Source organism: Prionailurus bengalensis, chromosome A3 (assembly GCF_016509475.1).
Source record: "Prionailurus bengalensis isolate Pbe53 chromosome A3, Fcat_Pben_1.1_paternal_pri, whole genome shotgun sequence".
Taxonomy (NCBI): Eukaryota; Metazoa; Chordata; class Mammalia; order Carnivora; family Felidae; genus Prionailurus; species Prionailurus bengalensis.
In genome coordinates this window covers 27,848,957-27,871,716 of record NC_057354.1, presented here as the reverse complement: position 1 = coordinate 27,871,716, position 22,760 = coordinate 27,848,957, and the positions used below count along the sequence as shown (strand labels likewise).

Genomic DNA, 22,760 nt, shown 5'->3' with positions numbered 1-22,760 from the left:
AGGGGTGGAACATGTAGACGACACAGGGAGCGTGGGCTGGGAAGCTGGCAGTGCTGGGTGAGTCCCGGCTTGCACAGAGCTTCCCCCCCACAACTTCAGCTGAAATCCAAGCTGGGCCAAGAGCCCCTGACACTGACACTCAGGCCTTCACTTCCTCCTTTCCTCAGCAACAAACCTCACGTCTGTCCAGACATCCACCCATCCCTGAGCCCCTCTGAGTGGCTCAAAGGAGGCTGACCTCAGGGGTGTGGCTGGCAGGTCTCCTCTGGGCCAGTCACGGTCACCCCAGTGGGTGACAGGCTCCAGCACCCATGCTTAAGCAGCTCCCACATGGTATGTCTCTGGGGAACATTATTAATGCTGACTCAAGCCAGCCGAACCAGACCCAAGAGAAAGGCTTTGACCCCATCATCGCTGGGGGAGGTTTCTCTCTCTTCTGGACGTGAACTGCTATGGACTGAGTGTGCATCCCCCCCCCCGAAATTCATATGTGGAAGCCTGATCTTCAGTGCAATGGCATGTGGAGGTGGGGTTTGGGGGCAGGCAGAGCCCTCATGAATGTGATGTGTGTGTGCCCTTGAGGGCAGAGGCTCAGAGAGCTCCCTCGCCCAGAACACAGCAAGAAGACAGCAGTCTGTGAACTGGGAAGGGGCTCACCCCTCCTTGATCTCAGACTTCCAGCTCCCAGCACGGTGGGAAATGAGCGTTTATTGTTGTAGCCACCCAGTCTACCGTATTTTGGAATAATAGCTAAGTGAGAGCTGAGCTAAGACGTAAATGAAGAAGGAGCCCGTCCCCATGGGCACCAGCAGTCATTTTGTGACTATGAGAAGCGGTGTATGTGTGAAACTGTCCCAAGCCCCCAAGGAGATGCCCCGCAGGCACCGAAGCTGCAGGAGACAGAGGCCAACTTCCTGCCTAAAATAAGAACAGGAAACTCAAGGGTTGCTACGAACGACAAAGAGAAGACGGAGAGGAACACAAGAGAGAGGCAATGAGACCAAAGCAACATGGCAGGATCCTGTACATAGAAATGGACAAGCGCAGGGGCACCTGGGTGGCGCAGTCGGTTAAGCGTCCGACTTCAGCCAGGTCACGATCTCGCGGTCCGGGAGTTCGAGCCCCGCGTCAGGCTCTGGGCTGATGGCTCAGAGCCTGGAGCCTGTTTCCGATTCTGTGTCTCCCTCTCTCTCTGCCCCTCCCCCGTTCATGCTCTGTCTCTCTCTGTCCCAAAAATAAATAAATGTTGAAAAAAAAAATTAAAAAAAAAAAAAAGAAATGGACAAGCGCATTTCGGGGCGGGGGGCGGGGAGGAATCTAAAATGTAATGTTCCTCTTATGGCACCAAAATCCTTCCATCTTCCCAAACATTCAGGCAAGTCCTCTGCATACCCAAACGCCTGGTGTATGAGACCAGAGATGGCAGAAATTTCACATCTTCAGGCCACCCTCAACCAGGGAGGGACAGGAGTCAGTGAGCATATACCCAGCCCCCTGTCCCTCAGAGGGACAGTTCTGATGCACGATGCAGGACGCTTCTTCAGAGAGTCCCTAGCAGGAGTGAGCCCTAGCTGCCCACCCAGTTAACCCGCTCATCAGCATATACCCTTTATTGGCATTTCTCCCTTCCCCACTACTTCCTGGCATCGCCTCCTACAGTAGATGTGTGTTCCAAAGATGGCCACAACAACACCTCCCACCCACAAGCTCTTTTAGAGCCTTCCTATTCCTTCCATCAAGAGACAGTCTCTGTCCCCTTCCCTTCCCTTGAGCCGGGGTAGAGGGAGGACACTTGTGACAGCTCCTGCAAATAGAACACTGCAGGAAGAATGCTATATGACTTCCAAGACTAGATTGGAAAAGGCCACGAAGTTTCTGCCAGGTTCTCTTAGGACACTCACTCTTAGAAGCCAGCTATGAGGAAGCCCAGGCCCCATGGAGAGGCGCCATGGACGTGTTCCGGCTGACAGGCAGGCAATACCGTCCAACAGATGTGTAAATGAAGTCGCCTCCAGATGATTCCAGCCGGAGCCATCAAGTCACTCCCCGCTGTTGCGTCACCTGGCTGATGGCCCAGACGTTGTAGAGAAGAGACAAGCAGCCCCCACCATGCCCCGTCTGAATACTTGACCCACAGAATCTGCGAGCATAGCAAAGTGGTGATTTTATGCCACTGAATTTTGGAGCGGTTTGTTCTGCAGCGGTAGTAACTAGAATATTTCCCCAATAGACTACCTGCGCCCAGGCCTTGTCCCAGCGTCTACTTTTGGGAGAATCCAAAATGAAACACAAAGGTACTGTGTAGAGGCCGGCTCTCCAACTTCCGACAATGAAGCTACGCCAATCGTGGCCATTGGGCATGGGCATGCGATACAACTCTTGCCAAAACGTTAGGGGGAAAAGGCTCCTGGGCAGGGAAGACCAGTAAGGAATGGTTAGTAAAGCTTTCTTCACTCTCAAAAAGAAGCAACGAGGGACGTCCTAAGCTCTACCTTTGTTGTGTAGTGATGTGAGCGCTTTCAGCTACAGGAGCCTTCTGAGGACAAGGGGCAAGTCAAGGATTAAAAACCTAGGACACAGAGGACGAAAACCGAAGAACCTGCTGCCCACAGTGGCCACACGGGGCCGATGCAGCGGACGCTTAGGTGAATTCTCACAATCCACACTCGTGACCGCTTTGCACGACGGGCCGTTCACGAGTTCAGGCCCGTCAGTAACCAGCCCAGGCGGCAGCCTCCCCTCCCCACAGGGCGCACCGTCTCTGGTTTTCTCCAGGCAAGAGGGTGACTCTGCATTTCCCCCGTGCAGAGGCCAACCAGGGGGAGGAGGAGGCAAATCAAACCAGATAGGCCTGTCTGTCTGTCGCCAGGTCTGAGATCCGCCCCGCCTCCTTGCTTGAGCTCAGGCTGCGGCTGTGGAATGTCCTTCCTGCCTGCCTTTTCTTCAGCACTTTGTATGCGCCAAGTACCTTTCTAAACACTTAGTGTGTTACTCTCATCTACTCTCCTGGCGAGCCAGAGAAGAAACTGAGGCAAGAGAAGGGGAGCTACCCTCCCCCACACACGCCACGTCACACAGTTTACCAGGTGGCAGAGCCACGATTCAAATGTGACCTCAGACACCCTAAACTGTCACCTGCTTCTTCCCTCTCCCTCTCCAAGACCAAGCCCTTTTCCAGTAGGAATGCCTCGACCGCAGGGACCCTTTCCTGATGCTCTCAGTCAAATATGGCCTCCCCTTCAGCACTCTGGGTGTTCACGATCGAACCAGTCACTTTCCTTGGTTACTGCTGTGTAAACACTGACTTACCCCCTCACGCTGCCCTCCGTTGACCATTATCTCTAAGTGTTCCCACGATCTCCTCACAACCATTTTAAAAGAAGAGAACGCTGAGACTCAGAGAGGTTAAGCGACTTGCCTGAGACCACACAGCTAGGTAGTGACCAAATGGGGATCCAAACCCAAGCATATCTGGGCCAAAGTCCTAAGGTTGCCATAGACGGCTGATCAACACCTGGAATTTAAACCAGGAGCCTCTGCCTACCTCCCCCTGGCCTCGGAAAACACTGGGTGCTGAACCCGGACCAGAGGGGAGAGAGGACTTCGAAGGGGAGAGAGTGGGGCTGGCACTCAGCATATCTGGGCCCAAGCCATCACCACCACCCCCTGCAGCCTCGTGTCCACATCCGTAAACAGGTGGCGGTGGCCCTGTAAGTGGCCCCGGGGCTGCAGGCTCCGATGACTTTCGTTTCCAGCTGCCCTACCTTGGAAAAGCAGTGCAATAATTCTGGCCCCAACGCCTACATCGTAGTGGTGCCGCGAGGATGCGATGAGACAGTCCGCGTGTCTGGGGCAGTGCCCACACATTGTCAGCAGCATTCCAGAAGGCTCCTTGTGACAGTTACTTTGGCTGCACAGAGGCAGCCAGCAGGGAAGCACAAAATGCAATCTGGAGGGGCAGCCTGGAGCTGAACCCGGGCTCGGCCACGTTAACTGGCTCCACGACCTTGGGCAAATCATTTAAAGCTCGCCGCGCCTCAGTCTACTTATCTGTAGGAGGGGGATAATGGCCACACCTATCTGGCGGGGTTGTTTGGAGGTTTAAATAAGTTAATACACACGCAAAGCGTGCAGAAGAGTGTCTGCCGGCGCCAGCTTTCGTCCTTTGGCTCCTGTCGGTATTAGTATCACCTCCCTGGCCATTCCGGCAAAGGCTCCCACGGGGCCCCGGGGCAGCCGCGCACTGCGGCGTTTTGCCGACTCATCCTGGCTCCGCAGGTCCGGCCGCCCCCTCGTCCCCGCCCCCGCCCGCCACGAGCCTGAGTCACCCCGGCCGGTGCGTCAGCCGCGCCCCTCCCGCCGCCCCGCGACCTGCAGACTCACCCTGAGTCAGCCCGCCCGGGCGCTTCCACTCCGGGACGCGGCGCGGCGGAGGGGAGGCTGCGGGGCGCCCCCCGGCGGACAGCCCGAGGGCCGCGCTGGCCGCCGCGCGCCGGGAGCGGGGAGCGCGGGGCCGGACCACTGAGGGGCGGGGAGGCACGCTCTCGCCCCGGCGCCCGCCCCCGCCGCCCGCGCGGAGTGGTACGGCCCGGCCGGGGTTAAAGCCCGCGGGAGGCGGCGCGGCGGGCGGGCGGCGGCGCGATGGGGCTGCGAGCCGGAGGAGCGCTGGGCAGGGCGGGGGCCGGGGCCGGGGTCGGCCGGGGGGCCCCTGGGGGCCCCGGGCCGAACGGCGGCGCGCAGGGCGGCAGCATCCACTCGGGCTGCATCGCCGCGGTGCACAACGTCCCTTTGCGCGTGCTTATCCGGCCACTGCCGTCCGTGCTGGACCCGGCTAAGGTGCAGAGCCTCGTGGACGCGATCCGGGTGAGGCCCCTGGGAGGCCGGCCGGCGGGAGGGTTCCGCAGGAGGGAGGTCGCCCCGGACGCGAGACGGGACCGGTTCCGGGCGCCGCCGGAGCTCAGCATTTGCTGTGTGACCTTGAGCAAGGGGCTGGGCCTCTCTGGGCCTCTGTTTCCTCACTTGGGCCGGCAGGAGATTGGACCAGATAACTAAAATAACGATCGCTGAGTCTATTTATAAAGATAGCACTTGCAGCCCCCGGGAGCTGTTTCTAGCGCTGTATCTAGTCAGGTGGATACTGTTCCTCTTTTACGGACGAGGAAACTGAGGCACCGGAGGCTTTTTTTTTTTTTTTTTTTTTAAGTAACTTGTCCAAGGTCAAGCACTTTGAAAGTGGCACAGACTGGCTCCGATGCCCCGCAGCATAGCCACCACACTCGCTGGAGTGAAGCCGTGCCGTCACTTTTGGCTGTCACAGTCGGTGGCTCTGGACATGTCATGTCTGCTGGGTGGGCCTTGTTTACACTGGGACTGGGAGAGGACAGGGGTCAGCCCCAGCATTGAGGGGTCAGCCCCAGCATTGAGGTGCTCAAGAATGGGGACACGATCCCGGCAGGAACTTTGGGGGAGGGAGGGAAGAGTTGTGTCAGGCTAGGCCTGCATGGCATAGGTCATCTTACCCCATCATACCCTTGCCAGGTGACCTTGTGAGACCCCAAGGCCCCACCAGACACCTCCACAGCTCCTCACAATGGTGTTCAGACCTAGAGTTTGCACTACTGTTCCTTCTACCAGGAGCTGCTTCCCCCCAGATAGCCACAAAACCTGCTCCCTCTCTTGGTTCAGGCCTCAGCACCCCCTTCTCCACCCTGGCTAACAGAGCCCTGGCTTTCAAGTTCTCCCCTTATAAACCGAAGTATTTCTCCATAACGCACTTCTGTGCACCTAACTTATATTATACATTTGTTTGTGTTTTATCATCTGCCTTCCCCACCTCATGCACAGAAGCAGGGGCTTTGTCATATCTTGGCTGTTTCCTCACCACTAGCCTGGTGCCTGGCTGTTCGCGAAGGATCTAGCCATGTATGTGCTCTCCCACCCTGGGGCCTTTGCACAGGCTTTGATCCCTGCCAGAACTCGTCCATGTCTACTGTTTCTAATTCCTTCTTGCTCTCTAGGTCCCAGTGTTCAGTGTCTTCCCCGATGCCCCCTACTGGGTTAGTGGCCTCCTGTGGGCCCCCAGACACCTGCGTGCCCACCAGCATAGCTCTGATCCCACTGGGTTTTTATGGCCTGTTTAGACACCTGGCTTCCATGCTAGAAGCATATGCTCTGTGAGGGCAAGAACCAAGCCTGTCTTTGCTAACCACATGCATTCCTTTTCTTTGGCAACTGTAACACATTACCAGGAACTTAGTGGCTTAAAACAATACAAATGTATTATTTCATAGTTCTGTAGTTTAAAAGTCCAAAATGGGGGGAGGGAGGGCGCTCCTGGGTGGCTCAGTTGGTTAAGCGGCTGGTTGGTTTGGGCTCAGGTCATGACCTCCTGGTTTGTGAGTTTGAGCTCCACGTCGGGCTCCACCCTGACAGTGTGGAGCCTGCTTGGAATCTCCTTTCATTCTCCCTCTGTCTCTGCTCCTCTCCCATTCTGTCTTTCTCTCTCTCTCTCTCTCTCTCTCTCTCCCCCCCTTCCTCCCTCCCTCCAAATAAATAAATAAACTTAAAAAATAATAAAAAATATATATAAAAGTCCAAAATGGGCCTCGCTGGGCTAAATCAAGGTGTCGGCAAGGCTGTATTCCTTCTGGAGGCTCTCGGGGAAAATCCCTCTCCTTGCCTTTCCCAGCTTCTAGAGGCCACCCACATCCTTTGGCTCATGGCTTCTTTCCACCATCTTCAAAACCAGCACCATCAGACCTCCTCTTTTGCCTTTCTCTTCCACTCTCAAGGACGCCAGTGATTACATTCGGCCCATCTGGATAACCCAGAATAATCTCTCCATCTCAGGATCCTTAGCTGCATTCCATGCGTAAAGCCCCTTTTGCCTTGTAAGGTAACATGTTCACGGGCTTCAGGAATTAGGACATGGACGTCCGGGGGACTGTGATGCTGCCCACCCACCATCGTGCCCCCAGCACCTGGCCCACCCAGCACACTGCCCCTCATTAGTGCCCCACTGCCAGGCAGACTGTGTTCTACGCCTCACACGCATCAGCTCTGTGACTGTTCATCTGCAGCCCTATAGAGGGCCCACTCCCATTTTACAGATGAGGAATGATGCTCCAAGAGGCAAGGCTACTTGCTCTGGGTCCGCTAGCTGCTCAGGGGAGGCTCTGAAATTCAAACTCAGGTTTTTTGGGGGTTCCAGAGTCCCAACCTGTAACCCCTGGGCATTACTGCTTACGAATGATTCGTGGAATAAATGTCTCAATAAATCTGTCAAATAAGCATAAAAAAAGAGAACCCATGGGCGCTGTCTAATGTGGTCTCCCCACTGTGCCCAGTCCTTCGACCCCACCTCAGGCTCTCCCTACTCAAAGGACCACCTGCTCTGCACTGGCTGCTCGGGGCTCTAACAGAAAGTCAACTAAGGTTCTCTTCTTTCTCTTCTCCTTACATTACCCCGTGCATCTCAGATCTGCCCCCATGTCCCAAACCTGTCCTCCTCTCCCTGTCCAGCGTCTTTCGCTGGACGCCTGCTAAGGCCTTACCTCGGTCTCGCCTGCTCTTGACTTTGCCCACCCCGCCGAGCCTGCTCTCATGACAGCTTCCTAGAATGGTCATCAAATCACATCACCCTCTCCGCTGTTTAAAACACTCCAGGGCCTACCCATTGCTCCTAGAAACAAACCTGCCCAGTCTGGCTCCTGCTGCCCTTTCTGACCTGTTGTACCCTTGACCTCGTGTCCACTCTGATCACACTGGCCTCCTTGCCCATGCCTCCAGCGCGGTGAACTTGTTCTGGCCTTTTGCATTTGCTGTTCCCTCTAAGACGTCCCTATTTGATAGATGGGACAGCTGAGGCACAGACATTAGTTGTCCAAGATCACATAGCAGTTAAGTAGCAGAGCTGAGATTTGAGCCTGGGCCTAGGCAGTCGGGCCCTGATTCTAAACTATTGCACCTGTCTCTCTTCCCAAGCTGGCTCCTCTGTGTTCGATGTCTGCTCCCTTGTCACCTCAGAGAGGCCCCGTGGCCACCCACGACCTGTGTCACCGTCCTCCTAGCATTCATCAGGCCAACGCTCACTTTTCCCTTCCATCCGCCCCACGGGACTGGAGCCCCATGAAGGCAGGGGCCGTGTCCAACCCATTCTGGCTGTACCTTATTCCCAGAGTCTAGAACAGGGCCCAGCAGATCGCGTGTCTGTGGTATAAGGATAAACCCAAGTGTGTAACAACCTGGTCTCTAGCGGGGGGGAAAGCCCCGACTCGTGGCACCGGCTCGTTTCCCTGATGTAAACCACCGTGGCTGATTTTCAAGCTATCGAGCTGGTGACAAGCAGCTCCCCAAACTGCCGAGTGTTTAACAGTTGGCTCTCACGAGCCAGCGTGAGCACTCTGTAGGAGCTCAACAGCCTCTCCTCTGCAAACCACCAAGTGCTGTGCCGTGTTCACTGACCCTGTACCCTCTTCTCCAGGAGGATCCCGACAGCGTCCCCCCTATCGACGTCCTCTGGATCAAAGGGGCCCAGGGTGGTGACTATTTCTACTCCTTTGGCGGCTGCCATCGCTACGCAGCCTACCGGCAGCTGCAGCGAGAGACCATCCCCGCCAAGCTCGTCCAGTCCACCCTCTCGGACCTCAGGGTGTACCTGGGCGCTTCCACGCCGGACTTACAATAGCAGCCGCCGTGGCCCCTGCCAACCCTGCGAAGGTCCCAGAAGACACACTTGGCCTCCAGCGGGCTGGGCCATGCAGAAAGCGTACAGGGGTGCCTCTCCGTGCCTGAGGGGGAGGTCTGACTCTGAGCACCTGTTCCACTCGCCGCAAGGCCTTGGACTCCTTCCCGAACAGCGTGGGAGCCCCAGATCCCGCTGCTGTGAAAATGGGGTCCTGTCTTTGACCTCGAGGTATTTTTGAGAGAATGGGGTGGAAAAGAAGATGGGTTTGGAGAGCTACAGACTCCTGGCTCCGGAGTCCCAAGGACAAGGATCCTTCTGCATTGTTGTCTGTGTATTTCCCAGTATGCGGGATACATTCGGCTGCAAGTAGACGAAAGCCTAGGCTGCAGTGGTTTCAACAAAGAGAGGTTCGTCCACATAGCATGAATTCTGGAGACAGGCGGTATGGGTGCAGGACCCCAGAGAAGGCAGAGCTCACATCTCTGTGATTCCTTTTGGCCTCTCCCTTATTGCTTGTTACTTCATGGTCCAAGATGGCAGCTGTACCTCCAGGAATCATGGCTGCGTTCGAAGAAGAAAGGTGCGGGGGAGGAGGAAGGGCCAAGCCCACTCTCAACTTCTATCATAAAGTCAGACCTTTTTCAGAGGCCTATTTCCTGTTCTGTCCCCCTGCATCTTTCCGTTAGGTCTCCTTGGCCCAACCCGGCTACCATTCCCACCCCTGGCTGCAAAGAAAGTTTAGATGGCAGGGGACAGAACTGTCATATTGAGGAGACCCTTCATATCCCATCTCCTGGGACTGGCGCACTGTTTCCTGAAATAAAGTTGGAATCCCATTACCAAGAGAGAAATGAGGAGTTGTGTATCAGTTAGTCTTTGCCGTGTAACAAACCATCCCCAAACTTGACAGCTAAAAGCACATCATTCATTTGCCTGTAGTTCTGTGGGTTTGCAGGTTAGGCTGGGCACATGTGGACAGTTCTGGTCTTGCCCAGGGTCACTCCTGAGGCTGCATGCCGTCAGCTGTTAACCTTGGATGGGGCTGGATGGTCTAAGATAGCCCTATTCACTTGTCGGGCATTTGGCAGGCTGTTGCCTGGTTGACTTAGTCCTCCCCAGGAGAGACTTGGTCTCTCCAGCAGGTCAGCTCAGGCTTATTTGGATGGCTTCAGAGTGCCAAGAGAGTGAGTGAAGCTAGAAGGCTTCTTGGGTTCTAGGCCCAGAATTGGTAAGACATCACTTCTGCAAAGTTCTTTTGGTCAGAGCAAATCATATGACTGGCCTGGATTCGAGGAGTGGCAAAACAGACTACACCTCTTACTGGGAGAAACTGCAAAGAATTGGCGGAATTTTTCATCAGTCACAAATGGCTGTGCGTGGGCAAATAACTGTTTCTTTCTGTACAGGGCCTTGATCTGCCCAAGCCAGGGTTAATTACCTACACGTTGTCCCGGCCCTTCAATCTAGGGGAAGAAGCAATGGGGCAGGGGCGGACCTCTCCCAGGGCTGGGCCTGCTCTCATAGAGGCATCTCAGGGTCTGAGATGGCTGTTGGAGGTAGGCCAGGAGGGACATTCCAAAGGGACTTCTGAAAATAAGAGTCCTGGGTGAAAGGAAGAGGGGCAGGAAGGGTGCAGAGTGAGGCAGGCTTTGCTCTCATCGCCCTTCTGGGGTGACCTGAGGTCACCAGGTGTTTTCCAGTCTCAGTTTCCCCAGCTCAGTAACAAAGATAACTGCTCTCCCACCCATTCTCCGTCCCAGGGAAAGATGACCGAGGTGACCAGTTGAAACTGAAAACGAATGTAGTCCTAAATGGAGTGTGACATCCTAGAACAAAAAAAGGACAGTGGTGGGAAAATTGGAGCCCTGACTAAGGTCTGGATTTTACTCGCTAATAACCTGCCAATGTCAGTCTCTTAGTTTTGACAAATGTACACGGAAAATGGAAGATGATGGGGGAGGGGAGGCCGGGTACAGAGTATATAGCAACTCTTGGCTACCTTTGCAACTTTTATGTAAACCAAAAAACATTCCCAAATAAAAGCTTGTTAATGAAAACGAGGGGGTATAGTTACTTCGGACCGCCGGCTTAGGTTCTCAAACAGGTTTTCTAAAACACTGATCGCTGGGCCCCACCCCCGGAGTTTCTGACTTGGTAGGTCTGGAGTGGGACCAGCGGATTTGCTTTTCTAACAAATTCCCAGGTGCTGCTGGTGCTGCCATTCGGGGACCTCAGGCTGAGACCACTGATCTAGACTGAGGCAATTCTCTTCAAATATGGTGACACACCCCCCCCACACACACACACGTTGGGCTGGGTCCAGGAGCCCGTGTTATGGGATCAGCTTGTACCCCCATTCATCAGGTGACACTGGGCAAGCCCTTCCTTGGGGACTTTTTCCAAGCTGTCAAACGGACTGTCTACCCCTGAGATTTGTACCAAGCGTCAGGAAGCTGAGGGCACGTTTTGTAAACTGCCGTCACGAGGTGCCCCTGGCTCATGTGAGTAACCACCTCCTGACCCACTAGTGGGTCTAAGGTACCAGAACGGTTGCCCCTTCCTGAGAAGGCTTTCCCTTCCTGCAGATAGGACCCAAGCAGGCAGCTTTGTCTAGACATTGCTAGACGCTGCGAGGGCGGTGAGGAACCGACTTGGAACGGAATCGGCATTGTTCCTTGTCCGAGAAGGGGAGCAGGGTTTTGAAACTGGCTGGTTGGTTGCCCTCAGTGGAGGCTGAGAGCTGCGTTTTTCTCCTGCGCCAGCAGGTGGCGCTGCTTTCTGGCCTGCCGGAGCAGGGCGGGGCCTCCAGCCTCCGGAGCGAGGGCTGTGGGAAGAGGGTGGAGGGAGGGGCCGGGCTGTGAGGGCGGGACGTCAGCTGCCCAGAGTTTCAGGCTCTGTTTACCCCGTCCGCTCCTGCTCTGTGGTCTTACACACACCGTGGCCTCTCCTCTAGTCTACACTGGGGGTGCTGAGCCACATGGTCTGAAGCTCAGCAAAGAAGGCACCTCCTGCAGGAAGCTTCCGGATCCTCCAGGCTGAGCCACATTCCTCTACTGGGCTCCCCAGTCTAACGGTGGGTCCCCTCCCCAGACAAACCACTGCTCCGCAGGAACTTGCGTCCAGTGAACGTGTGTAGGGACCCCATCTGTCCCTCGCTGCCCGGAACCTACCCCTTTCACCATGGAAGATTTAAAATGGTTTTTAATTTCACAAGTTTATGTGCCTATTTTTAAACATTAAGGTATTGGAATGCTAAATGATGAAAAATTAAAATATGAGAGGCAAGCGGAAGCCCACGCGAGTCCTAGTCCCGGCGCTCTCTTTGTCCTCCCCTCTTCTGGGACAGTTACCGTCACCAATTTAGCATATACCCTCTCCAGGCCTTTTTTTCTGACTTTGTGATAATGTAGTATGTAACGTGTAAGTAAAGCGTGCTTTTCTTTTTTTTACATCATTTTGCAGATGGCATTTCTCACCCACCCCCCCCCCCCGCGCTGTGCCAGGCCATTCACCCCATTAATCGTCTTTGCTCTTCTCCAGAGTCTCCCTCAGAGGGGCCTCCCCTGACTGTTCTGTCTAAAACAGTCCCCCTCCCCCACCATTCTATCACCTGACTCAGCTTGATTTTCTTTGTGGCATTTATCACACTCCCTGAAATGCTCTTCCGTGGTTGTTTGTGTCTGTCTCACCTGCTAGAAAACATTCTCCAAGCAAGACTTGATCTGTCCTATCCCTGCAGACCCACTGCCCAAAACAGTGTCTGATGCGTGGTAAGTGTTCACCAAGCGTTTGGCGGATGAATATATTCCGTTTAGGTCCAGCTCATTCTTTCAATTGCTGTGTGGCATAGTCCACGGCCTGAATACACCATTTACCAGTCATGTTCCTGTGGATGGACGTTTGAGCTTTCCAGTTTTTTTTTTTTTTTTTTTTTTTTTTTTGCTGCTACGAACATCTCCCGCTGTCACTGTGCTCTCTCAACTGTCCCCCCCCCCCCCCCAGGGGAGGGACTGCCTAGCTGACACCTAGCTCAATTTCTAACTTCTAAGGTCCTAGCAGATTGCTCCCCGGAGTGGCCATTCCAAATGCCTTTTCCTCCAGCAGAGTTTGGGGGCTGCTTTCCTTCCCTGCACTCCAACCAGTGCTTCACCTTTTGTGGGTTGTAAAGAGTTGAGAATCCAAAAAAAAAAAAAAAAAAACCCAAAAAACAAAAACAAAAACAAAAACAAAACAACAAACAAAAAAAACCCCATGAGCCCTTTCTCCAGAAACACTCATATTTTGGGCAATATCTTGGACTTGATGGCCTCATCCCCCAGGGGACCCTGTACTGAATGTTTAGAAGTCTGATTGTCCCTTGTGTGGATGGCAACACTGAGGCACACACGGATGGGGGTGTTGAATGAATGAATACATGGGATGTCGTTTGGGGGGATAGAGAAAAGTGTTCAGACCCAATCTGCCTCCAGTCAGAAAAACACCTACAGGGAGTGGGGGTGGGGAGGTTCCAGCCCTGCTCTACCCTGGACCAGAGGCTTTGGGGGATGGGCACCAGGGCTCCCTGGATTCGAGTCTACGCAGCCCCACCTGTCAGCCCCGGACAAAAGGCAGGCCCCGTCTGGCATCCAGGGTCAAAGTGGGGAAACCGGGCAGAGGCCCTGACTCCGCTGGGCGAGAGGAAGACGCCAGGCCGCCCGTGCACATGCGTCTTCGCCACCACATTTGCTTGCTTGCGACTCTGCGCCTGGGGTGCGTTCCCCACTCTAGCACTCCCACGGAGCGGGAAGGCAGGAAGGGCTCATCACAGGAAGGCCGTCGGCGGCGGAATCAGGGCTCCCACACTTGACGCGGTAGTCCCGCAGGCGGACAGGGCAGCGCGATCTTCCCTGCTGGATAGCTGGGTAAACTGAGGCCGCGGCGGCGCGGCGGCCGCCCCAGGGCATCCGGCGAGCGCGGCCTCGTTAACCGCCCGCACACACGGACCCCCGCCGGCCATCCGCCCGGCCCTCCCTCGCGGCCCCTTCCCCGGGCCTGACCCCCGGCGCTGCCTGACAGATGACCTCAGCTGCCGCCAATCCATTGGTTCCAGCTCCCGGGGGGCGCGCAGAACAAAGCGCGCTTTGTGGCGGGGCCGTCCCCTCGGCCGGCGTGTCCGCCGCCGGGACCCCCTCCGGAACTCCGAGCGACGCCCCCCGGCCGACAGCCGTGTAATGTCTTCCAGGCCGTGCGGCTCCTTGCAGAGCCCGAGGGCCTCGCTCGCCTCCCCCGGGGGGCTCCCCGGGCCGCCCAGGGCTCCCCCACCCCCGGCCCCCCAGGCGGCGGGATTGGGGGGCGCCCCCAGCGGGAGGTCGCGGTGGCCGCCAACCTGTCCTTGCGGAGGGAGTCAGGAGCAGCCAGTCCTGGCTGGCTGTGGCCGCGAGGCAGGTGCCGCCACCTGATAAACGTCCTCTCTAACCCTTGGAGCTCCCAAATGGGGTGGAAATGAATTGAGTTGATGGTGGTGGTCGTGTTGCTGTCCTTGTGGCCATTACGATTATGGTCATTGTTTCCTGTCTGAGAGGGGGAGTCACTTTAGACTCACGCAGACCTGGGTTTGAACCTTGACTTTGCCACCTGCTGGCTGTGATAGGTTCACCTCTCAGAGCAACAGCAGTAGCAGCCAGCATTGCTTGAGCACCTACTGTGTGCCGGACCCTACTCAGTGCTTAAAGGCTTTATTTAATTCGTTTAATCCTGGCCACAACCTTAGGAGGGAGGAGGTATTAACCTCCTTTTACAGAGGAGGGAACCGAGGCCCCAGCCGTCCTGAAGACAGATTCACCACCCTGAGCCTCAGTCTTCTTGTCTGTACAATACACCCTCAACGGTCATCCGGTCTCATCGGATGAGATGAGAACATGGGGCTGGGAGGAGGGTGACCACAGAAATCCAGCGCGTTCTGCCCCCAGGTCCCTCTGTCTTTTGAGGATTCCCCATGGCTCCCCACAGGCTTGTCGGGGAGAGAGCAGTTGACCTGCAGCTGGAAACCTCTCCCCGGAGAAGCAAGCTTCGCCAGTCCTGTCCCACCCTTGGGGGGCGGGGGGGGGGGGTGAGGGACGATGGCGGGAACAGAAGGAAACCATGACCAGAGAGGGAACCAGAGGGCAGGGCTCACTGCCTCCCTACCCTTCACACACCTCCCTGGACTCTCACCCTAGACATTGGTGCGGGATACCTATGGCACAACAGGCCACGTTCCAGGCTCTGGGGTCATCAGAGTATAAAACAGATGCAAAGCCCTGTCCTCTTGAGGTCCATTCAGGGGAGATGGGCAAGAAACACACATGAAACACACATATGGTGTAAAAATGCAGTACCGAGTAGTGATAAGCCCTAGGAGAGAAGAGCAGGGCAAGGCGGAAGAACGAGATAGAAAACCTTGAATTTCGTAAGGTGGTGAGCCTCGCTGAGGAGGGGGTAAACAGAACAGAGAGGAGGGAAGCCCTGTAGATGTCAGAGGGAAGCATGTTCCAAGCGGAAGGAACAGCCCACGCAAAAGCCCTGAGGTGGGAAACTGCTCGGAGGGTCCAAGAAAGAGCCAGGAGGGCCCTGTGGTGGAGGCAGCCGGGATGGGACAAAGGCCGGGGCTGGCCCGGTGACAAAGCGGGAGAGTCGGGCACCGTCAGCTTGGGAGGGGCCTCGTAGGGGGTGAGGACTTTGGTTTCTCCCTCCAAGGTACCTGGGAGCCGTGTGAGGCCTGGAGAAGAGGAAAGGCCTGCTCTGGCTCTAGCTGCTGAGAGGAGTGGGGATGGGAATGGAGGGGGAGGGGGGGTCTGCTGCTGTCACCAGGGCGCAGATGGTGGCTGGTAGACGGGACCAGGGTAGAGAAAAGCGATCAGAAGCCAGATGTAATATGAAGATAGAGTCCCAGGATTTTCCAGTGGGTGGAACTGAATCTGAGGGACGAGAGAGGAAGGACCCTGGTGACCCCCAGGTTTGGGAGTCCCCGAGCCCTTTCTGCAACGCTCATGCAGACCTGAATGTGGACAGAGTCCCTGAGGCGAATCCCTCTCTCGCACTGGGGTCCTGGTAGGCCTGGCCCAGCACAGAACACAACGCAGGTCCTCTGGTTCCCCCGAGAGTGTAGTGAGGAGGTTAGAAAAACATCTCTCAAAACCCGTCAAGAGCCTCCTTCGCAATATGGGCCACTTGGGACAGGCGGGCTTCGTATCACCTTCAGGGACCATTGTTTTTGAATCGGTAAATCTATTTGCTTTTGTTTTACTTAAAGACATTTTTGCGGGGGGGGGGGGGGGTTAAAGGAAACTTGAGAGAGCCAGACCAAATGGAAAATCAGTAGCACGTGACATCAATAAATGTGGCTGTCAGTATGAACAATGTAAACACCGGACTGTCTCTGGCTTCTCCAGATCTGGCTAGGGTTGCTCACTCTTTGTGGCAAGGGTCTGAAGGACCCGCCCCCTGCCAACCCAGGGCCCTTTTCTTGCAGGAGTCAGAAGTGGAAGAGATGGAAAAAGGATTCATCGTCTCGCTGTCTGCAAGCCTCACATTTTGTTTTGTTTTGTTTTGTTTTGTTTTGTTTTGTGTAACCAACAGAAAGCACTTCTGATTTTGTTTAAATGCTTCCCAGGGCACCTGGGTGGCTCCGTCGGTTAAGCGTCCAACTTCGGCTCAGGTCACTTCGGCTCAGGTCACGATCTCGTGGTCCGTGAGTTCGAGCCCCGCGTCGGGCCCTGTGCTGACAGCTCAGAGCCTGGAGCCTGTTTGAGATTCTGTGTCTCCCTTTCTCTCTGACCCTCCCCCGTTCATGCTCTGTCTCTCTCTGTCTCAAAAATTAATAAACGTTAAAAAAAAAATGCTTCCCAAATACGAAGTCATGTAGTACAACAACCCCATGAGGTGGGTACACTTCTTATCCCCATTTTGCAGATAAAGAAACTGAGGTTCGGAGAGATGAGGTCCCCGGCCCACGGTCACACGGCAAGGATGAGTCAGAGCCAAGATTCAAACCTGGTCAGGCCCGTCTCGGAGGGGCCACACAGTCTGGCCCTTGAAGGCGTTTCATTATCCCTTTGGAAGTGCCAAACTACCGGAACTGGAAAAACCTTCAGTTAATTTTAATTCAGTAAGAGTGTCTACTAAAATGTAAGTATATCAATCATACTGCCCTTTGCTTAAAAGTGTTTGAGGATTGGATTTAAAAATAATCCCAGACTCTTCACCATCATTGCTCTGAATGACCTGCCCGTGCCCATCCCACTCCAGCCAGACTGACTGCCCCGTAATTCCCCATTGCTTTCTGACCTCAGGGCCTTTGCACTTGCTCTTGCCTCAGCCTGGAATGCCCTTCCTCTGGTTCTTCCGGCTCCTTCACATCCTTCAGGACTCAGCTCAAATGCCAACTCCTTAGAAAGGCTTTCCCTGTTTCCTCATCCTCCCCATGGTCTCCCTGATACTCTAACCCTTTTTTTTTTCCTTCAGAGCTTGTAATTACTTGCTTTATTTGCCCACGTACTTGTTCTTTTTCCTGCTGCCCCACCGTGGTGTCAGCCCCGTGCCGGCAGAATCTGGTGGGCAGAGAAGCTTAGCATCTGAGACAAAGAACTCAGAATAGAGCAGACGGGTGGCATTTGCCCTGTCCCCACAGAGGGGAGTAGATGTGTCTGTGGAGTGCAAGGGGCAGGGAATCACTAGGAAAATGAACTTAATATGAGGAAAGGCCTTTCACACAGTCCTAGTGAAAGGATGATATCATAAGGTAGTGAGTGTCCCATCACAGGAGATATGCAAGTTGAGATAGGACAACCCCTGATCGTGATCATCTGATATATGGGAACTATGCAGAGTAAACTCATCACCATAGATGAAGTAGATATTCATTCACTTGCTCATTTAGTCATTCATTCATTCATTCATTCATTCTGTCTCTTATCTATCCCTTTATTCATTGACTCCACGTTTCCCCCACTTTCCTGTGACTTTGGCCACACCCACAGGGCATCTGCACTTAATAGCTCATGCACATATGTCTTATGTACATAATATCTTCAGTCAGCCTTGGGAGGTTCTACGTGTTCTCAAATGAACTTTGTTGAGGTATGACGTGCATACAGCGAAATACCTTCATTTAAAGCGTTCGGCGCGATGCATTTCGACAGAGGTTCACACCCACGTCCAGACGCAGAACGTCTCCACCACCCCTGCGCGCTCCCTCGTGCCCCTGTCTTCAGGCCCCCATTGCCACCCTGGCCCCAGACCATCACTTTATCAGAAAGCACCAGCCGCTTCAGAGTTTCTCCAGGACCGGTTGGCACCCCCCTCAGCCATATCCACACAAAACCGAAACATCGGAATCCCTTGCCACACATGAAAAGTAACTGGCCCAAAGGAATAAAATGGACGCAAAAAGAATATTCTCAAGTTCTAGCTGGTACCATGGCGTGCAGGAGCCCCGGGCCCCAGGCCAGCTTTCTTCAGGTTATAAGAAGAAAGAGAGAGAGAGGCAGACACCCATGGGTGTTAGAAAGGTGTTACTGGCATCTTGGAGATTTGCTCCTGGCCTAGGGGAAGGCCTGGCAGGTACTGAAAAAAGGACTTTCTCACTGTGGACGTGTGATTTAAGACCATGCTGCTGTTTACCCACATCGGCTTTTGTCCGCTCCCCACCCCCCCCACCACGGTGATGCGGGCTCCACATTTGGGACACATGGCAGCTCCCCGTCTCCTCTTTCATCCGCCCACTCCTTCATTTACCCACATAGCGAGTGTTTGGGGCTACAGAGAAAAGCCGTGTTCCAGGCACTGTGTCAGCCTTGAAGGTGGCGTGGCACCAGCACATAGTAGATGCTGAGCAAATCTGCCGAAAGGGTTGCTGTGAGACGAAAGACACAACCGCCCGTCTTCTTTTTGATACTCTGAGCTGTCGCCCTTAGCAAAATCTTCCCGGAGCAACCAAGGACGACTTCCTCGAGGAGGCGGCCCTCGAGCCAAAAACTTGACCCCCTCCTTCCACGCACTCACGTGGCAGGTGCAGAAATGGAGACAAAGAGGTGAAATGACTTGCTCAAGGCCACACAGGGAGAAGAGAAGGAAGAGGGCAGCATCCAGGACTCAGGGCCCCAGCCCCCTGTTTCTCCCAAGCGCTGTGCTAGGTCCCAGCCCAGCAGACAGGACAGCCGGCCTGGGGAGGGAGCTTCTCGGCCCTGAGTCTGGAATCCATTTGCTCCGGCCCAGTAATGTTTTCCCAGGGACAAGTGGGAGGCCCTGGCCCTGGCCCTCCCTGTACCCCCCCCCCCACCATCTGCTCCCTGTTTATTTATTTATACTTAAGTCTCACCTCCCAACCCTGCCGGGGGCACCAAACATACCCGGCACCCCTGCAGAGAGGGGAATGAGGGGGAGAGAGGCACTGTCAGCCCCCTTGGCCAGGGGAAGCCTGGGTCTGAGAGCTTCCTGGCCCCGCTGCCCCTGCAGGGATCAGCCAGGATGACTTGGGGGTTCAAATCCCAGCTAGTGGGGCTTCCTGGCTGTGTCAACTGCTCTGACTTCCACCTCCCCCTCTGGACAATGGGGTTCATGATCGTCGTCACCTCGTGGGGGTGATAGTGAGGATTCAGTAAAGTGCGTGGACGGGGTCTGGCCACACACACTCAGCGAGTATCTGTGTCAGACTCTCTCTCTCTGGCCTATTCCCTTGTCTCTGCAGGGAGCAGCTAGCCGCAGCTTCTCAGGGCCTCCGATGCAATGTCCCAGGATTTGGGAGGGCTTTGCCAACGCTGTCCCCTCCCTGGAACGCGCACCCCTGGTGCCAGCCCCCTGCCTCCAGTCGATACCGCCCTCCAGCCATCTTCTAATTTGCAGGGGAGGCCACCGAACACCTTCCCCAGCCCGGCACGAGGCCAGGGAAGCCCTTCCAGCAATCTACCTCTGTCCCCTGAATGGCGCCCTCTGGAAGGCTAGCGCCACCACAGAGGTGCTGATATGCTTGCTGACTGTGGTTGCGAATCCCAGGAAACTGCGCCCGGCTGCTCAGTAAGGACCATCTGCCCAGGGGGCTGTGTGCTGGGAAGGAGCTGCTGGCCTGGGCTGCTCCCCCCCCCCCCCCGGGGGCTTTATTCTGGTGCCACCCTCCACTGGAATGGCCTCCCCCGCTGCCTGAGCCACAGGGGGCTGTGTGCAGTCATCCCTTCCTTTGTTTCCCCGTTCTGCTGTATGGGCCTTTAACCTCCCCCCCCCCACCCCCCACAGGCTCCAGTCCCCTCCCGGAGTCTACAGCCCTCCATCTGAGCCCCACTCTCTCCCTGCCCTGCTCGCTCCTTCCTGTGCCCCGAGACTCTCTCGGAGACCCTGTCACCCTCACCAATTGCCTGTCTATTTCACTGAATCTTCTTCCTCGCTGTGTTCACATCTCTGAATGTCTCTCACTGAGCCCCACTCCTCTGCCCCCCAGCCTCCTCTCTGAGCCCCCATGCGCCCCTAGCCCCCCACCTCCATGCATGCCACACAATGCTTGGGTGCCTACCAGAGATGCCCATGCCATCTAAATGTCTTTGGGGGGGGGGCGAGGGTCACAGGGCATATAGGCAGACTCCCCACTCTGGGGACCACACTGCCTTGAAGAAGCCACAGGGGGGCAGATTTCTGCAAAGGAGAAAGGCAGAGCTCAGGGGCCACCTCGCGAGGGAATGAGCGGCCATCACCGGAGGCCATGGCTGTGCCAGAGCTCTCCCAGCACGTGATGTGACAGCTCCAGGTGCCCCAGCCCAGAAGCCCCATTGGGTCAACAAGCCTGACCCCAGGAGCTGTGTTCCTTCTGGGGTGCGGAGAGTCGAGGAAGACGGCTAGAGGCTTCCAGAACCAGAGAGGGACCAAGCAGTGGGAGTTTTAAGAGGCCAGTAAGAGGCCATGGGGACATATACTGGCCATGCCCTGCTGCCTGCTAGACCCATGTGAGGCCTGTTTCTTCCTCACTGCCCGAAGGAAACTGAGGCTCAGGAAGAGGTATCGTCTGCCTGACTCTCACAGGAGGGCCTGGGCTGCCCGTCAAACCAAGCAGGGTGCATTTCATATCTTGACTTCTCTCCGCTACACCCCAGGCCTCCCAGGCCAGGGGAAAGGAGAGGCCATGGGGTGAGCCCCACCCCACATGAGAGGAGTTGGGGGGGAGTCAAAGTTCTGAGGAGGGCGGGAATGGTGGGGGAGGGGGAGAAGAGGCAGGTGTCTGTGGGATCCTCTATCCTTGCCTTCCTCAGTCTTCCATCTCCCACCCAAGTGGGCCCCTGACCCCCCCCCCACCCCGTTCTCATCTGGCCTCCATGTGCTCAGCCTGCACCTGAATACACACTCCCCAACGATCTGTCTTGGGCTGTCAGAGGATCAATGGGGCTCCCAAGGCCTGGCCCAGCAGGGAGCTGGAGGGAAGTCCCTAACAAGAACTAAGAAGGGGACCCCGGGGATTGAGGAGGCAGTGGGGACAAGCCAGGCTGGGAACGCAGACGCGAGCCTGGGCCTGGCATCTTGTTGGGGCAGGCCCCCGAAAGGCCTGGCTCCCCGGTGGTGAGACCTGTCAACTCCCTCGTGCAGGGGTCCTGGACTGCTTTCCAGGTCTGTTTTGCCTTCTAACTTTGGGGACCCGGCCCTTCCTCACTCCAAGCCTCCGTTTCCTTATCTGCGAACGTGAAGCGTGGCGTCTCAGGCGGACATAAGGTTCTAAAACCAAGAAGAGATGGCTCTTATGCAAATAGAAAATGGCCTCCAAAGTGTCAAGCGAAATAAAGCAAGATGCAGAGCAGTGTGTATATTCACCTACCTGTTATGTGCATGTAACTCTAAAAGAGGATACATGTGTGTATCAGCCTGCCTGTGCATAGAACAATCTGGAAGGACACAGGAACCAGCAGGAGAGGACCTGGGTGGCTGGGGGAGGGAGTAGGAGGGAGACTCGCGTTATACTTTTTTATACTGCTGAATTATCGGCAAATGCTCGTGCACTCCTTGGTCGAATAATAATTACATTTAATGCAAAATCTATCATCCTACTAGGAAGTATGTGGGTAGAAGTATGAAGACAGCAGAATATTTGCATAGTCTCAATGTATCTCCCCACAGATATTTATTAATTACAAAGAAAAATAGCGCCTTTGTAGCGGTGAAAACGGGCAGACAGCACCTTAACCAAGCGATCAAGGTGAACATCACTAGCAACAGGGCAAATTGACATCATGTGCCCCCCGACAGGACAGACTGCGAAATACACAGCATCACTGCTGATCTGAATCTCATTATAAGGAAATATCAGAAAACGCAACCAGGCGGACGGGTTACTAAACTGGTCTATGCACATGAAAAATGTCAAGGTCAGAAAGGTATAAAAACAAAACAACAATAAAAAAAAAAAAAAAACTGAGGAACTCATTCTAGATAAAAGGAAACTAAAGAAACATAAACTAAATGCAACATGTATCCTGGATCGGATACTGGATCAGAAAAAAAAGTTTGTTTGCAACATTTCACAGTGTATAATATGGACAATAGGATTGTAACAATGTTGATGTCCTGATTTTTGTATCTGCACTGTGGTTTTTTTAAGAATGTTCTTGTTTTGGGGTGCCTGGATGGCTCAGTCCGTTAAGTGTCTGACTTTGGCTCGGGTCATGATCTCACAGCTGGCGAGTTCAAGCCCTGCATCGGGCTCTGTGCTGCTGACAGCTCGGAGCCTGCCGCCTGATTGGGGTTCTGCGTCTCCCTCTCTCTCTCTGCCCCTCCCCTGCTCGTGCTTTGTCTTTCTCTTGCTCTCTCAAAAATAAATAAACATTAAAAATAAATTTTTAAAGGATGTTCTTGCTTTTAGGAAATATACATGAAATAATTTAGAGATAAAGAGGCATCCTGTCTGCAACTTACTCCTACCCAGACAGAAATGTAAGCAGAGAGAGAATGATAAAGCAAGGGTAGTAAAATGTGAGCATTTGAGGAATCTGGGTAAAGGTATACAGGAATTCTTTGTACTATTTTTGCAACCTTTCTGTAAGTCTGAAATTGTTTCAAAATAAGTCCTGGTATAGATATAGGTCAC

At 54.7% G+C, this 22,760-nt stretch overlaps 1 protein-coding gene across 1 annotated transcript; it reads left to right on the top strand.

Moving 5' to 3' along the window:
* Positions 1 to 4,626: 4,626 nt before the first annotated feature.
* SRXN1 (sulfiredoxin 1) lies at positions 4,627 to 10,743 on the top strand. The gene is made up of 2 exons (XM_043602691.1): positions 4,627 to 4,863; positions 8,483 to 10,743. The coding sequence occupies exons 1-2, from the start codon at positions 4,642 to 4,644 to the stop codon at positions 8,684 to 8,686; spliced, it is 426 nt and encodes a 141-aa protein (XP_043458626.1). The 5' UTR covers positions 4,627 to 4,641; the 3' UTR covers positions 8,687 to 10,743.
* Positions 10,744 to 22,760: the final 12,017 nt, after the last annotated feature.